The sequence below is a fragment of the Condylura cristata genome, unplaced genomic scaffold, assembly GCF_000260355.1.
Source record: "Condylura cristata isolate star-nosed mole 26May11 unplaced genomic scaffold, ConCri1.0 scaffold00008, whole genome shotgun sequence".
Taxonomy (NCBI): domain Eukaryota; kingdom Metazoa; phylum Chordata; class Mammalia; order Eulipotyphla; family Talpidae; genus Condylura; species Condylura cristata.
The window spans coordinates 25,177,373-25,192,971 of NW_004567109.1; the positions used below are offsets into that span (position 1 = coordinate 25,177,373).

At 41.4% G+C, this 15,599-nt stretch overlaps 1 protein-coding gene and 1 pseudogene across 3 annotated transcripts in view; one reads left to right on the forward strand and one right to left on the reverse strand.

The window, feature by feature from the left end:
• Positions 1–15,599, forward strand: part of NSUN4 (NOP2/Sun domain family, member 4) — a 33,321-nt gene that overhangs the window by 12,070 nt on the left and 5,652 nt on the right. For 2 of the 3 annotated variants that reach the window (XM_004678960.2, XM_012722457.1), the window contains 2 exons: positions 4,333–4,457; positions 5,021–7,188. In XM_004678960.2, coding sequence (XP_004679017.1) covers positions 4,333–4,457; positions 5,021–5,297 — 402 coding nt within the window. In that variant the 3' untranslated portion in view covers positions 5,298–7,188. Of the gene's footprint in view, positions 1–4,332; positions 4,458–5,020; positions 7,189–15,599 lie in introns of those variants that run through there. The other variant, XR_001145253.1, reaches the window with a different exon arrangement.
• LOC105853369 lies at positions 2,901–3,561 on the reverse strand (annotated as a pseudogene).

The following is a 15,599-nucleotide window of genomic DNA, read 5'->3' on the forward strand; positions in this document are numbered from 1 at the left end:
TTATTTATTCGTACAGAACTGGGGTACAGGCCAGAGATGCGGAGGGTGAGAGGGTTCACCAGAGACAGAGAGAGGAGCAGAACAGGCAGATCGACGAAGCACACCGCCGAGGGGAGCAGTGGGCGGGTCAGGAGAGGTCTGCCTCGCCATGTGGTCGCCTCCGGGGCAGGCGGGGATCGAACTCATGCGCAAGTGGCTTTAGCTTCTTAGTGCAGTGCTTTAACCCGCTGCGCCACCAGGGAGGGCCCATGTTAGTTATTTTGAACTTTGTACTTCTTTCATTCAACAGTGTGTTCTGAAGTTCAGTCATTTTTAGCTTAATTCATATTTAAAATTTTTTATTATATATATATATCATCTTTCTTCTTTTTTGTGCAGTGCATGCTTTCTCTTTTCAGGTGTGGTCTTTGCAAAATTCCCATCACTAGTTCTGTGCACCATCACCATGTCCCTTGTATAAGAACACATTCTCTGCCCTGGTTGATTCCTTTCTTTCCTCCTTTCATGCAGAGTATCTCTGATTAATAGTTGCTTGTTAATTTTGGGTTTTGATTTATTATAATTATATTTTTTCCCCTTGTCTCTTATTTGATTCCCCTACATTCCTCCTTTGAGTGAAACCACCCAATATTTTTCTTTTTTCCTTCTGGCTTATTTCACTGAGCATAATCCCTTCCATCTCGATTCATGTGGCTGCAAATGGCATGAGTTTATCTTTTTTTGATTGCTAATAGTACTCCATTGTGTAGATGTAACATCTCTTCTTGGTAATTCATATTTTTGAAGTATATTTGATGGATAACAGTTGGTATGCATTTCAGATTTTGATAGACGTTACTGAATTGCTCTTTGTGGAGGTTAAATCAGTTTCATTTCTACTGCTAATGAATGAGAATGCCATTTGCCCATATCCTGTCATCATTAGTATTGTCAGACTTGTTATTTTTCCCAAATTGATATCTAATTTACATTCTTTTATTATGAATATCGAAAGTCATATTTTTGAAAATCATATATTTTAAGCTATTTTTATTTTCTTTTAATAGTCATTCTAAAAGAGTCATTTAAAACATAAACTTTAAAAAATATAAGCTAAATATAGCTATTGTCTCTGTGCTGTTTTGACTCATTTATCTAATCTGATTGTCACCATTCTGCTTCAACTGTCTAAGAAATGAAAAGAAAAAACAGTGTGTATATAGAATTTTAGATAAGCTTGAGAGGCCTGCTTCCTGCCTTTGTATGAAGCCCCTTTTCAGAGCCTTTTTGGCACAGAGACAGCAGACCAGAGTGGAATGAGCTTGACCTCTGTTGTGAAGCCTAACTTGCTTCTGAAACACAGGGCTGCTGGAAAGCTGCTTGATCTTGTTGAACTCCAACCTCTTCGTTTGTAAAATAGGGAATACTATTATGTAGCATTGTAATGAGGATTCAGCAAGAGTATCCAGGGCAAATAACTAGCATAGTACCTAGCCATGAAGATTAGGTAGGTAGTGGCCATCATCAATATTCAGCCTGTGCTTGCACCTTCCATGGATGGGGCTCACTAAGGTTCTTTGGTTGAATACCTCTAATGTTAGAAAGTTCTTCTCAGTAAATTAAAATTTGTACTTTATATAGTATATGGTTAGGTACAAGGATTCTGGAGTTATAATGCTTGGATTGGAGTTCTGACTCCATCACTTACCAGCCAGAGAAATTTGGGCAAGTTAAGCTTTCAGTTAAGCTTTAGCTTCCTCATCTGTAAAATGAAGATAATAGTAATACTTAACCTCATATATAAAGATTAAATAGGATGCAATTAGCACAGTGCCTGGCATGTAGGAAGCATTTAATATTACTGTCATCGCAGTTGTCATTATTTTTATTATTTCCATTCATTGATCTAGCATTGCCTTCTGGAACAATGTAGAAGGAGCTGCCTCCTATTTCACTTGAAAGTACTTCAGACATTTAAAAATAGCGTTCAGCTCCTAAAATGTCTTTATCTGTTGAGCAGAGAGTTGTGTACAACATATTGAGTATTAAGCAAGCACTGAGCATATTAGATGCAAAGAATACTATCTCACGGTTCTGTACACTCTTGGTAACTCCATCTCTTCCCCAGAGTTAGAGCTAAAACAGGCAAGTTCTCTTGTCTTACATTGTGAGCTGTTCTCCCCACCCCCCCAATCTTCTGCTTCTCTCTGGTTGAGTTGGTAATCCTTTGAGGATTTTGACATTGTTATGGATTTCCATTTCAGTTCCCATCTCAAATGGCCTTTTTTCTGTGTGCTAAGGCTTCAGGTTACCAGGGGTTGGTAAAAGATAGAAGCCATTGGCTTCAATGCTGGCATACTGCTCTAGATTGTGCTCTGCTTTTTCTTTAACTTTTGAAGATGTCTGTAATTTTCTATGAGCTATGTATTTAAAAGTAGTTCTAAAAGTATTTAAAAAAATACTTCATCCAGCCTTTTCAGGACTATTTCGTATTAGGAGGTTTTTAGGATATTGTGTTGATTTCATTGTTAGAAACAGGTGTTAATTTCTTCTGTGATAAGGTTCCCTTTTTTTTTTTTTCGTTGATCAGAAACTCTAAGAGAATAACAACCTAGTGTACAATACTCTGATGTATCCTAGGCTCCATGAGTTGACAGAGTGACTACAGAATAAGAGAAATGATTAACATATATTCTGGTCAGTTATTAACTGTGATGGCCATTACAGCATTGCCATTACAGGCATACTGCTCTAGATTGTGCTCTGCTTTTTCTTTAACTTTTGAAGATGTCTGTAATTTTCTATGAGCTATGTATTTTTTTTTTTTTTGACAGAGGTAAAAATATATGTTTATTCTGATAGTTCTCATCACTGATAAAACAAATGTAGGACAAATTACCAGGTAAATTTCACCTCATTTCTTAAGAACTGCTTTTTTTTATGACTTCAATCTTGGGTTCTTCAAATGTAAAGTTAGGGCACATAGTCTGTTCTGCTATACATTTGTTTAAACTTAAACAACTCTCTGTACAGCTGATACTCTGGTCAGTATCAACGGGGCCTCCAGATGCCTCTTTCTCCAGGTTGTATTCTCTAATCTTATCCATGGAGATTTTCTAACAGGATCAAATTCCTTATTAAATGCCACAGCAGTAGCACCAGTGTTCCTCCTGAAATGGACTGAGGTTGCAGGGAGAATGAGAGAGGAGAACCTGAAGAACCTCTGAAGAATCCTGGAGATTTCATTATTTGTGCCCAAATAGAAAACTACAATCAAAGTTCCCAGAGGCCAAGCCGGGCCACTTTTCCTCTCAGCCACTGCACTCAGTCCCCTCTGGTGTGGTTTCTAAACATCCCAGTTGTTCTTCTCTGGGCATCTCTACTTAATTAGTCTCTTTCCTGTAATGGCAATGCTGTAATGGCCATCACAGTTAATAACTGACCAGAATATATGTTAATCATTTCTCTTATTCTGTAGGCTCTCTGTCAACTCATGGAGCCTAGGATACATCAGAGTATTGTACACTAGGTTGTTATTCTCTTAGAGTTTCTGATCAACGAAAAATTCAGACTTTTCTCCATATTTGTTTTTGTCTCTAGTGACTAGAATAGGCTTAGTAAATGAATGATTTTACATTTCTCATTTTAAAACTCTTCCATGTTCATATAGCGTTGTAATATAAGATAATTTTTAATCCTGATCCTGATTTTTCAGTGTGTGAGTTACTCTTTGGGTATTATTATGTCATCTAAACTGGATGTTTTCATTCCATTACCAATGGGTAGACCCAAGAGCTGAGATGTGAAGCACTAAAGTCTTATTTCTAGGTTGATTACTTAATTATTAGTATTTGTGTGTTGGGCTTGGTTTTTTCACCAACCATGAATATTTTTAAATATACTATTTTCCCATTTATTATTATTTTTAAATATTTATTTATTTATGCATACAGAACTGTGGTACAGGCCAGAGGTACAGGAACAGTGCAAGGTTTTACTAGAGACAGAGTGGGCAGAACAACCAGACTGATGAAAATACACTGCTGAGGGGAGCAGTAGGTGAGACATGAGAAGCCTGCTGCGCCACGTGGGTCACCTCCCCAGCTAAGGACCAAACTCATGCTGAAGCTTTTCGTAGTGCTGTGCTTTAACCCTTTGTCCCACCAGGGAAGGCCCATTTTCCCATTTATTATTTCTCAGTTGTCTACAAGGTTAAAACGAGGAGCTCTGTGGAAGAATGGGCATAGAGAGCACTCTGCAAAAAACCCCAGACCAGGGACCTTAACCACCCTGACCTAGGGAAGAGGAGGCTGTAAGGAGCTTTAATACTTTACCCTTAACATTTCTGAGCAGGTGCTGGTGGATGTGCCCTGTACCACAGACCGCCACTCCCTTCATGAGGAGGAGAACAACATCTTTCAGAGGTCAAGGAAGAAGGAGCGGCAGATGTTGCCTATGCTGCAGGTTCAGCTTCTTGCGTGAGTGACAGCTTTACAAAAACTTGAGACTTTGTGCTAGAATGTGCTGGGGGATCTGATCATCCAGAGGGTCTGGGGGACTAGGGAACTGGAAGTTCTTGCTTTGCATAGGAGGATCTGGGGGATCTGCCTGGAGGAATCGAATGGACCTTGTGAATTCTTTGTGGTAGGACATACGTAGCAGGGTGGACTGCCAGACACATTTAGGCTGTCTTACCCCCATGACAGTCCCAGAACCAGTGATTAACACAAGTTTGAAAAATATTACTGAAGTCAAGGTTGTATAAGATTGGGATAACTCAAACCATAGCATCAGGGTTGTATCCATAATTGGAGTCAGAGCTCATGAGATTGTTTTAAGCACATCCATGGAGTAAGATTGGGTTTCTCTCTGCCTTGAAAATGACTTTCCAGGCTTCTTCATTGTGAAAGGGATTATAGAGGCTACCTAGTGCCTTTTCCCATCTCACAGTAGACTCCCCCATCAATGCTGCCAGTTTCTTCTGTTGCCTTTCTACTCCTGAGAACGTCACCAATCACTGCTTCTCTCTTTCTGGTTTCAGGGCTGGACTTCTTGCCACCAAACCAGGAGGCCACGTTGTCTATTCTACCTGTTCACTCTCACACTTACAGAACGAGTATGTGGTGCAAGGTGCCATTGAGCTCCTGGCCAATCAATACAGCATCAAGGTTCAGGTTGAAGACCTGACTCACTTCCGAAAGCATTTTATGGACACATTCTCTTTCTTCCCATCCTGCCAAGTTGGGGAGATGGTAGTTCCAAATCTTATGGCCAATTTTGGGCCAATGTACTTTTGCAAAATGTGTAGGCTAACATAGCGTCACCCTGTCCTTGAAGCCCTGATGTAGGGAAGACAGAGGGTGTCCTCCTATGGAGGTACCAGGAATTGATACCAGTGGCAAAGATGCACTCTGGGTCCTATCTTCATCATTTGCAAATCTTTCTATAGACACTGCTTCAGCCATAGGAAGTAGATATTTTCTTGTTCTGCTGTCCACTGTGGAGCAACAGCAGGTTTCTAACTTACTTACTCCCCTCCCCCTATCTCCAAGCCTGTGCTAACGGGTCCTGGGCCATTAGGGGCTTAGGAAGAAGAGCCAGTTAGCTGGCCACTGAGCACACTATAAGCTGTAAAATTGGGAAGAAGCATTCAGCTAATAAAATTGTCGAAGCTCCATAGAGCTGGGGCTGTAGTTGGGGGCCTCATATCAGTTCAAGTATTGCTAGCTTCGTTTGTACCAGCTACTACCACAAAACACTATCTCCAGGTGCCCAAAACTCAGGACTCAGTCTGTGTGCAAAGCCCCTGTCTGGAGGTGAGTTCTGTGTGATCAGTTTTGTGCAGCTGATGGGCCCCAACAAGCGTACCTAGTTTCTCCATAAGACCCATTGTCTAAGGAACAAGTAACGAAAGCTGTCAAGCCAATGCATAATAATCTGCTTACTTACGTTGAGAAAGCTCTTGCGCTAAATAATTACAGCCATTCCTCCCGCTGGCAACAGCACTGCCGCCATGTGGCTGGGGAAGCTGTTTTGCCATAGGACTGTGTTACTTTTTTGTGTATTTTTCCCATTGTTTATTCCTCTAGCAGGTCTCCCTTGAGTTCCTGCATGGCAGTTAGCCAGGGAGCTGCTGCAGAGGCAGCAGTTGGGATTGTGGGATATAGTATGTCCTCTTCAACCTTTGGAATGGCAGCTCTCCTCCATTTGCTTTCTGAGCACCTAGGTGTCTCCTGTGTTTTGTTTTGTTGTAGTTTTTCTTTTCACCTTTGTTTCTGTTCTGCTGCCAAGCTCTGGTGCCAGTTCTTTGGCCACTCCCAAACCCTCATAGCTCTTCCTGGAGTTGTACAGGGCCTCCCCCTACATAATGTGTTTGGGGCAATTACATCATTTACTGACTACATGCTAGTTATGTTGTTTTGTAACTCCAGCACAAAGAAGGTAATCCTTTAATGGCAAGGATATTAAAAAGCTCTTACAGTCAGTCACTTGCAGATACTGCTTTATTTTATTAAAAGATTTTTTTGCAAAATTGGTTCTTGTGCAGAAAAAGGTATGTGATTTTAAAATACTTGTGTTTTTTCCTCTTTAGTATCCCTCCCTCTTCTCCTGTCACTCCCTTTGTTCTTTATGCCCTTTTTGTTAATCCTTATTTGGGTATTAGAGGTGTCAGCTGAGAAGGATTTTAGATGAGGTTAATCTTCTCCTTTCTTAGGATTTGCATTATAATTGAGGGCCCTAGTACTTACACATTGCAGACTCAAAATTGAGTGAACCTAGGAAGGTAGAGCTCTTAGGAAGTAAGATTCTCATTGTGCTCCATGCATTGTACATGGTTCCCACCTGCTGTTCTGCATTTAATATTTGCTGAATCTGGGAGGCTCAGGTGTCTATCCTTGGCCTCCTGGGTATCCAGCCTGGTGCTAATTGAATGCTAAGCAGTGATAATTTAAGAGGATAGGGTCTCCTGCCCCTGGGGTCCAGCCTAATTGGCAGACCTAGGTGAGAAAAGCAGAGAACTACTTCTGTAATTGAACATTTACCTACCTGCAATCCAGTTACTACTTACTAGGGATAAGTCCAAGAGAAACTAATACATGTAGACCAGTAGATATGTGCAGTCCCGTTCAAAGGCAAACCAAAATGCCCATGAGCAAGAGAATGGACAAATAAACTGGAATATTTGCACAATGGAATATCATACAGTTCTCAAATGAACCACAGTGACACTTAACAATGTGTATTAATCTTTATGTAAAAAAAGGGAAAAAGTTTAGTTTCAAAGGATTAAATGTAGCATGTTCTTTAAAAGAATTTCCTTTTTATCTATATACAATATAATTAATATTTTTTAACATAAGGAATTCTGGCAATTCATATGTGATAGCGTAAACAACATCGTTATCAAAATATAGAAAATAATTCCATCTCCTAAAAAATTCCCTTATGCACCTTTGCTCAAAATTCTCCACTCCACCTTTGTTCTAGGTAACCATTGATCTGCCTTCTGTCACTGTAGTCTTGCCTATTTTTAGAATGTTGTGTGGAGAACAGAGTTGCTTTATAGCTGGATTGCAAAACATCTATCTTTATCAGGATGTCTAGTTTTATGCTCTTGGGCAAGGTAAGAACATTGGGATTTCTGAGGTGCCATTTAAAGTCTCAAGCTTCCCAGGTGACTTCCACCATCACTGTCTTTACTGTGATCGTTTACAGCTGCCTGACTGATTACAGTTGTTTGGCTTGATTACATGGCCAGGGTAGCATAAAAACCCTGCTAGGAAATTATAACTTGAACTCTCTCAAGATTCCTCACACAGATTATGGTGATTCTCACCAAAGAGAGATGATTGTTCTATATCCTTGTTAGCACTTAGTATTTTAACTTTTAAATTGTACCCTTATGGATGCATTGGTGTGTCATTGTGGTTTTCATTTGCGTTTTTCTAATAAGTAGGTAAATACAAGTAGGAAAGACATTTTATTTTTTAAAAGATTTATTTGTGCATATAAGAGCAGGGGTGTAGGCCAGAGGTGCAGGGGGTGAGAGGATTTATGAGAGACAGAGTGGGGAGCAGAACAGATGGATTGAAAGACACTGCTAAAGGGAACAGTGGGCTAAGACAGGAGAGGTCTGCTGTGTCATGTGCGTCAGCTACTTGGCCAGGGATTGAACTCATGTTGTAGTGGCTGCTGATAGCGTGATAGTGATAATATTTACCCCCTGGTGCCTCTAGGGAAGCATAAGAACAAAGACATGTTTAAAGAACATATATGCAGTAAAATGATGTAGAAAGGAAAGAATGGTCTTGCTTTGGGATACAGGGTAATGGCTCCATTGGCGGGGTGATAAAATGAGAATAAAGTTAGGTTAGGTTATTGTCAACATTCTAGCTTTCAATGTTTGATATCCCAAACACAGTCTCCTCCCCTCCCAGATGCCTCTGTGCCATGACACATTGTATTTTCTGTTTAGATGCCCATTTTTCTTTGTTCTTGCTAGCCCCAATTTTTTTTTTTTTTGTAAGATTTATTTATGCATACTGAACTGGGGTATATAGGCCAGAGGTGTAGGGGCAGTGAGAAGCTTCACTAGAGACAAGAGTGGGGAGCAGAACAGGCAGATCAACAAAGTACACTGCTCAGGGGAGCGGCAAGCAAGACAGGAGAGATCTGCTATGCCATGTGCCATGTGGATCACCTTTGGGGCCCGGGATTGAAATCACACTGAAGTGGCTACAGCTAGCTTGCAGTGCTGCGTCTCAACCCGTTGCACCACCAGGGAGGGCCTCTAGCCCAAACTTCTAAGCCCTCCAAAAACCTTGTCTTCACCCCTCTAAAATGGACTGAGTTGTTCTTTCTGTGCTTCCCCAGCCCACAATATATTATGAAAATAGCATTTCCTATTTTCCCCCTTTATCCCAAACTGAGAAATATTTGTAACAGGAAGCTAGTATTTATTTATTTTTGCATCTTTGGTACTTACTAGATAGATAGTCAGTACATATTATTTCTTATGCGCTAGAGACCAAAACCTAGAGAGAGTGCAGAGTAGACAAGGTTTTTGTTTTTCTGGGACGTACAGTCTAGTAAGGTAGACATGTAGTAACAAGTGAATTCCAATTAAGTTTTGTGTGAGCAAAATACCAAGAGATGCATGGGATGCATCAACATGGAGAGATGCATGGACTGCATAAACATGGGGGGGCCTAACCTAGCGTGGAGGAAGACTTAGATCAGTGAGGCAGAGGTGTTCATATGTAGTGGGGTGGGGGAAGGGAGGTGTTCTCAACAGACAATTCATGATGGAAGCTCCTGAGACAGGAAAGAGTATATCTCAGGACCTGACAAGGTCTAATACGCTGCAGCACAGAGAGGAGATAGGTTGTAAAATAGCAGTTTAGAGAAGCAGGTGGATGCCAACTGCAGTGGAGTGGGTATTTTATCCTAAGTCATTGGAAACCATTGCAGGAGTTTTAAGCTGGAATATGATCTGATCAGATTTCCAGAGTCCTCCCACTGGGAATCTGATTATCAGTAGTTGCTGAATGAGGAAATAACTGGCTCAACAGAAAATATTTCTGAAGGTCAGTCTTATTCCAGCTTACTGAACCCTTATCTCTGAGTAAACTGGTACAGCTGAACTCTAAGCTAAGCAGACCATGTTTTGAAGAAATGCTAGGAACTACTTTGGCAAATCAGGTGTGGCCTAAGGAGTGTGACCAGAATGGACAGGAAACTGAAAGTTCTAAGAAGAATTGGGGGAATTGAGAATATTCAGCCAGCAAAACAGAAGATGTGGGCAAGAAAGATGCCATTTCTGAAAATAGGACTGTTCTGAGGCAAGGGAAGCAGATATGTTTTGAGTATCCCTGGGAACAGAACGGGGTATGGTAGAAGGAAGTTACAGTGAGCTAGATTGCAAATTAACATAAGAAAACCTTTAAATTGGGGGCCTCCCTGGTGGCACAAGGGGTTAAATCTCAGCACTATGAAGCAGTACTCAGCCACTGCAACACAGGTTTGATCCTGGCCAGGGAGTGGTGCAGCGGAACTCTCCTGACTCACCTGCTGTTCCCCTCAGCATTGTATTTCTGTTGTTCTGTCTGTTCTGCTCCCCACTGTCTAGTGAATCTTCTCACCCCTGCACCTCTGGCCTATTCCCAAGTTATTGTATGCATAAGTAAATCAATCTAAAAAAAAACTTTTAGTTTTTTTTGATCTATGACTTATAACAGTGATTCATTGGGATCAAGACATCAATTTTGGATGGACTCCCTGGTAGCAAAAGGGGGTTAAAGTGCAGCACTATTAAGCTGTTTGCAGCCACTGTGGCCTGAGTTCAATCCCCAATCAGGGAAGTGACCCACATGGCGCAGCAGGCCTCACCTGTCTCGCCGGTGGCTCCCCTCAGCAGTGTATTTCTATAGATGTGCCTGTTCTGCTCCCCACTCTGTGTCCACTGAATCCTCTTACCCCCACACCACTGGCCTATACCCCAGTTCTTGTATGCATAAATAACTATTTTTTAAAAATCAATTTGTGGGGCTCTCCCTGGTGGCACAATAGGTTAAAGCACCGCATTATGAAGTGCTCTGAAGCCACTGCAGCATGAGTTCGATCCCTGGCCCTGGAGGTGACCCACATGGTGCAGCTGACCTCTCCTGACCCTCCCGCTGCTCCCCTCGGCAGTGCATTTCAGTCAGTCTGCCTATTCTGCTCCCCACTCTGTCTCTGGTGAATCCTCTCACCTACCACACCTCTGGCCTGTACTCCAAGTTCTGTAAGCATAAATAAATCTTTGGAAAAAATCAATTTGTGGGTATGGTAAACATTGGGACTTAACCATAGATACCTAGGTGCTATTCTGCCTGATTATGTAACAGGATTGCTTTTCCTATTTGCTCTGCCTTTGGGCATGACCATATGACTTTTTTTTTTTTTTTAAAGATTTTATTTTATTTGTGCATACAGAACTGGGATACAGGCCAGAGATGTGGAGGGTGAGAGAATTCACCAGAGACAGAGTGGAGTGCAGAACAGGCAGATCAACAAAATACACTGCTGAGGGGAGCAGCGGGCGGGTCAGGAGAGGTCTGCCACGCCATGTCGTCACCTCCGGGGCAGGCGGGAATCGAACTCATGAGGAAGCGGCTTTAGATTCTCAGTGCTGTGCTTTAACCCGCTGCGCCACCAGGGAGGGCCGACCATATGACTTTTTAAAGAAATATTAATGGAAGTGTATTTCATTTCTGCATGGAAGCTTTGAGAATGAGATTCAGATTTACCATGTCATTCTGGCCATAGTGGTCATGGAAACATTTATTGAGATGGAACCTACTTCAGCCTGAGTGCCCAAGTGATTGCATTTGAGAAGAGCCTCCTGTGGATCTGCATTAGACGTGACAAGAGTGAAAAATAACAGCTTTATTAGGCCACTGAGGATAACTTAGTCTGTCTTATCTGACACAGCATATATAGGCCAGGTCCTCATGTTTCTTTTTCTCTTTTTCAAGATTTATATATCTAAGAACTGGGGTACAGGTCAGCGGTGCGGGGGAAGAGAGGATTCACTGGAGACAGAGTGGGGAGCAGAACAGGCAGATCTACTGAAATACAATGCCGAGGGGAGCCGTGGGCAGGTCAGGAGAGGTCTGCTGTGCCATGTGGGTCACCTCCCTAGCCAGGGATCAAACTGCTCCAGTGGCTGCGGAAAGCCTCACAATGCTGTGCTTTAACTCGTTTAACCAGGAGGGAAGGCCCGAAACATTTGCTTTAGTATGTATGTAGACAGACATCATCAGGCTTCAATTTAAAATAGGTTTAGGGACCTCCCTGTTGGCATAGGGGTTAAGTCTCAGTGCTATCATGCTTTATCACCTTGTCACCACTCTGGCGTTAGTTTGATCCCTGGCCAGGGAGCTAAACCACATATGGTGCAGCAGGCCCTTCTGTCTCTCCCACTGTTCCCCTTAGTGTATTTCAGTAAATTCACCTGTTCTGCTTCCCACCACTCTGTCTCTGGTGAATTCTTCACTTCCGCCACTCCAGCATGTACCCCAGTTCTGTATGTATAAATAAATCTTTTAAAAAATTAAAAAGAATAAAAGTGAAAAAAGTTATTTAAGGACCCTCCCTGGTTAAATTGCAGCACTCTGAAGCTATCCACAGCCACTGCAGTACAAGTTTGATCCCTGGCCAGGGAGGTGACCCACATGGTGCAATAGACCTCACCTGTTCCTCTCAGCATGTATTTTAGTACCTCTGTCTGTTCTGCTCCCCACTCTGGTGCACCACCCCCTGCATCTCTGGCCTGTACCCCAGTTCTTACATGCATAAATAAATCTCTAAAACAAAAAAAGATTTTGTTTTTTGATAGCTCTTGTTCTTTAAGACTGCCTGCCTGTATCTATGCTGGTGACTCTCTTATTCCCTCTTTGTCTTTTTCCCCCCTTTGTCTTTTTGCTAATAAACCTTTAAAATGCAGCTCTCTGCTCACCTGTGTCTATGCAGGCTTCTCTCCCCCCCCCCCTTTTCCTAATAAATCTAACCTTTAAAATGCAAAAAAGTAAAAAAAAAAAATAAAAAGACTCTGGAGAGGTCCTGTGTGGAAGAAGTAATGACCTTCACCCCAGAACTGCACAAGCTGGCCCTCACACACAATGACTCTCAGGGAGACCAGTACTGTTGTGACCCTCACAGCTCAGACTGTGAACTGTCAAGTATACAGAGGTGGCCCCTGTCTGGGTGTGGTCTGTGAGCATCGACATAGTCCAGAGGGCTTATATAAGCAGGCTCCAACCGCCCAAGTTAATTTTCAATTTCTGTTTTCACTGTTGCTGCTGGTTGTTAGTGTCATTTCCAAAGATCAACTTGAAGTATTTATGCCTTGATTTATAAACTTTAGTCAATATCTGATAACTTCTACTATGAAAGATGAAAATTTCATGCACATATATCACTTCTACATTTTGTCTTCCTAACGTTTTGTGAGTTTTACTGTTACTGTTTTATTTTCCTAGATAATGATCTGTAAAGTGGGAACAACTGCATCTACCTTGTGGGGTTAAATGAGTTGATATGTGTTAATCTTTTTTCCTCCAAAGATTTATTTATTTATGCACACAAGCTGGGGTATAGGTCAGAGATGTGGGGAGGGTGAGAGGAATCACCAGAGACAGAGTAGGAAACAGAGTAAGTAGAGCTACTGAAATACGCAGTTAAGGGGAATAGTGGAAGACAGGAGAGGTCTGCTGCACCATGTGGTCACCTCCCTGGCTGGGGATCAAACTCTGCAGCAGTGGCTGTGGAGAGCTTTATAGTGCTGAGACTTAACCCCTTGTACTATCAGGGAGGCCCAGTTATATGTTAATCTTTTACAAGACTACTTGGCATGAATTATAAAACTGTAAATAATTCATATGACTCTCAGTATAATTTAATCTATTTTTGTTGATATATCAACTTGAGATGGTATCAACACTCCATAATTGAAGTTGATAGTGAATATACTCTCCCTTTTATTTCTCCCTGTCCAATTTTTGCTTTATTATTTTTATGTCAATTTTCATGTATACATGTCTCTTCTGAACATTTTGATTCTGAAAGCTGAAAGTCAGTAAAGTCACTAGAATATTATTATGCCACTATAATAGTGATATTCACAACTAACATTTACTGAGGATCTACTCTGTGTCGGGTTCTATTTTTTTTTTTTAAAGATTGATTTATGCATATGAAACGGGTACAGGCCAGAGGTGCAGGAGCAGTGAAAGCATTCACCAGAGACAGAGTGAGGAGCAGAACAGGCCAACTGACGAAGTACACTGCTGAGGGGAGCAGTGGGCGGGTCAGGAGAGGGTCTGCAGCACCATGTGGGTCACCTCCCCGGCCGGGAATTGAACTCATGCTAAAGCTTAATGCTGTGCTTTAACCCACTGTGCCACCAGGGAGAGCCCCTATTCTAAGAATTTTATATAGATAAGCTAATCATTCCAACAATCCTGTGAGGTAGGTACTATTAGTATGTTGTTTGTTTTTTTTTTTTTCCCAGAAGAAAGAGATTAACTAGTTCAAGATAGACATCTTGTGAGTGTCAAGTCCAATAATACCAGTATTATACTATCAAGTATCTTGGCTCACAAAGATGGAAATATATTCCTATATTACCAAAGGAGGTTATTTCAAGTAACATGATATAAGGTTCTTTAAATTTATTTTCCACTTTCCTTACTTTTTTGATTTATGGTTTATTTATGAAAACAAGAACTGTGGTGTAGGCCAGAGTACAGGGGAGTGAGAAAATTCACAAGAGTCGGAGTTGGGAGCAGAACAGGTAGACTGACTGAAATATACTGCTCAGGAAAGCAGCACTCGAGACAGGAGAGGTCTGCTGCACCATGTGGGTCAGCTCCATGCCAGGGATTGAACTCAGGCTTCAGTGGCTGGTGACAGCTTGCCATTGCTGAGGCATTAAATCCTGCACCACCAGAGAGGCACTCACTTACTCTTACTCTTCTTGCATCATACCGAGCTGCTATTCTTTCTGGTGTCCCAAGTTGTCCTCTTTCTTGAAGACTGTATTCATTTGCTAGATTACCTACATAGATGCCAAACTTTTTGAGTGCTTACATATTGGGAAAATTGTTTTGTCCTCCTACTTGGTTGGTAAGCCAACCAAAAGTAAGGAAAGCAGTAACACATTTAACAAAAATCTAGTTTCAAAACATTTTACTGAGAAACTTAGACAATATTTTAGAAATTCTTACTTTGCTGAGAAATCCTTTATAAGTAATCATTTATTTTTCATAAACCTTTATTTTCTCTTTATCAGTTAAAGAGAACAGACCAAAAAAAAAAAAAAGAGTATATACTATACAATTACGTATGTATAAACTTCTAGAAAATGTAAACCAACAGATAACAGATCAATGATTGCCTAAGAAAGGATGGATTACACGGGACCATGAGGAAACTGTTGGCAAGTTGGATATGTTTACCACTCTCGATGGTGATGATGGGTATATACATATACATGTAAAAAAAAATCAATCTAAATGTTTAAACAATTTATTGTGTACTAACTGTATCTCACTAAAACTAAAATATATGTACACAAAGCAACAACCGTTTAACAAAAACCTTTAAAAGGTAGGCCTTAACCAAATTATAAGAGTGAGGGAAGGTAAGATTGGGCAGAAAGATACAAAGAATAGATGAGAGGGATTTGGATGACTTAGGGGTGATAGTGTGCTGTAAACTGAGAAGCAGAAAGACATTAACCCAGCATACTTGTAATGGGTAGATGAAAGAGTAAGCCATTGCTCAGAAGAGATGGCTGGTGGTGTGCATTTTCTCCCAAGTTGAGAGGAGCTGCCTACCAGGAGGCCTTTCCCTGACCCAGAGGGCTGACTGGTCAGAGGGCATGTGACCAAGAGGAGGGCAACTGGGCTGGGACTCCTACAACATCTCTGTTCTTGTTCTTTTTTCCCTCCTGTTTGTCCTATGGGGCCAGAGTCACTCAACTCCCGTCTATTCTGTTCCTCTGAAGTCCTGAGGCACTCATGGTTGCCCTCCCTAAGTTAGAGCACCAGGTTTAGGGGATATTTCTCCAGGCCTCA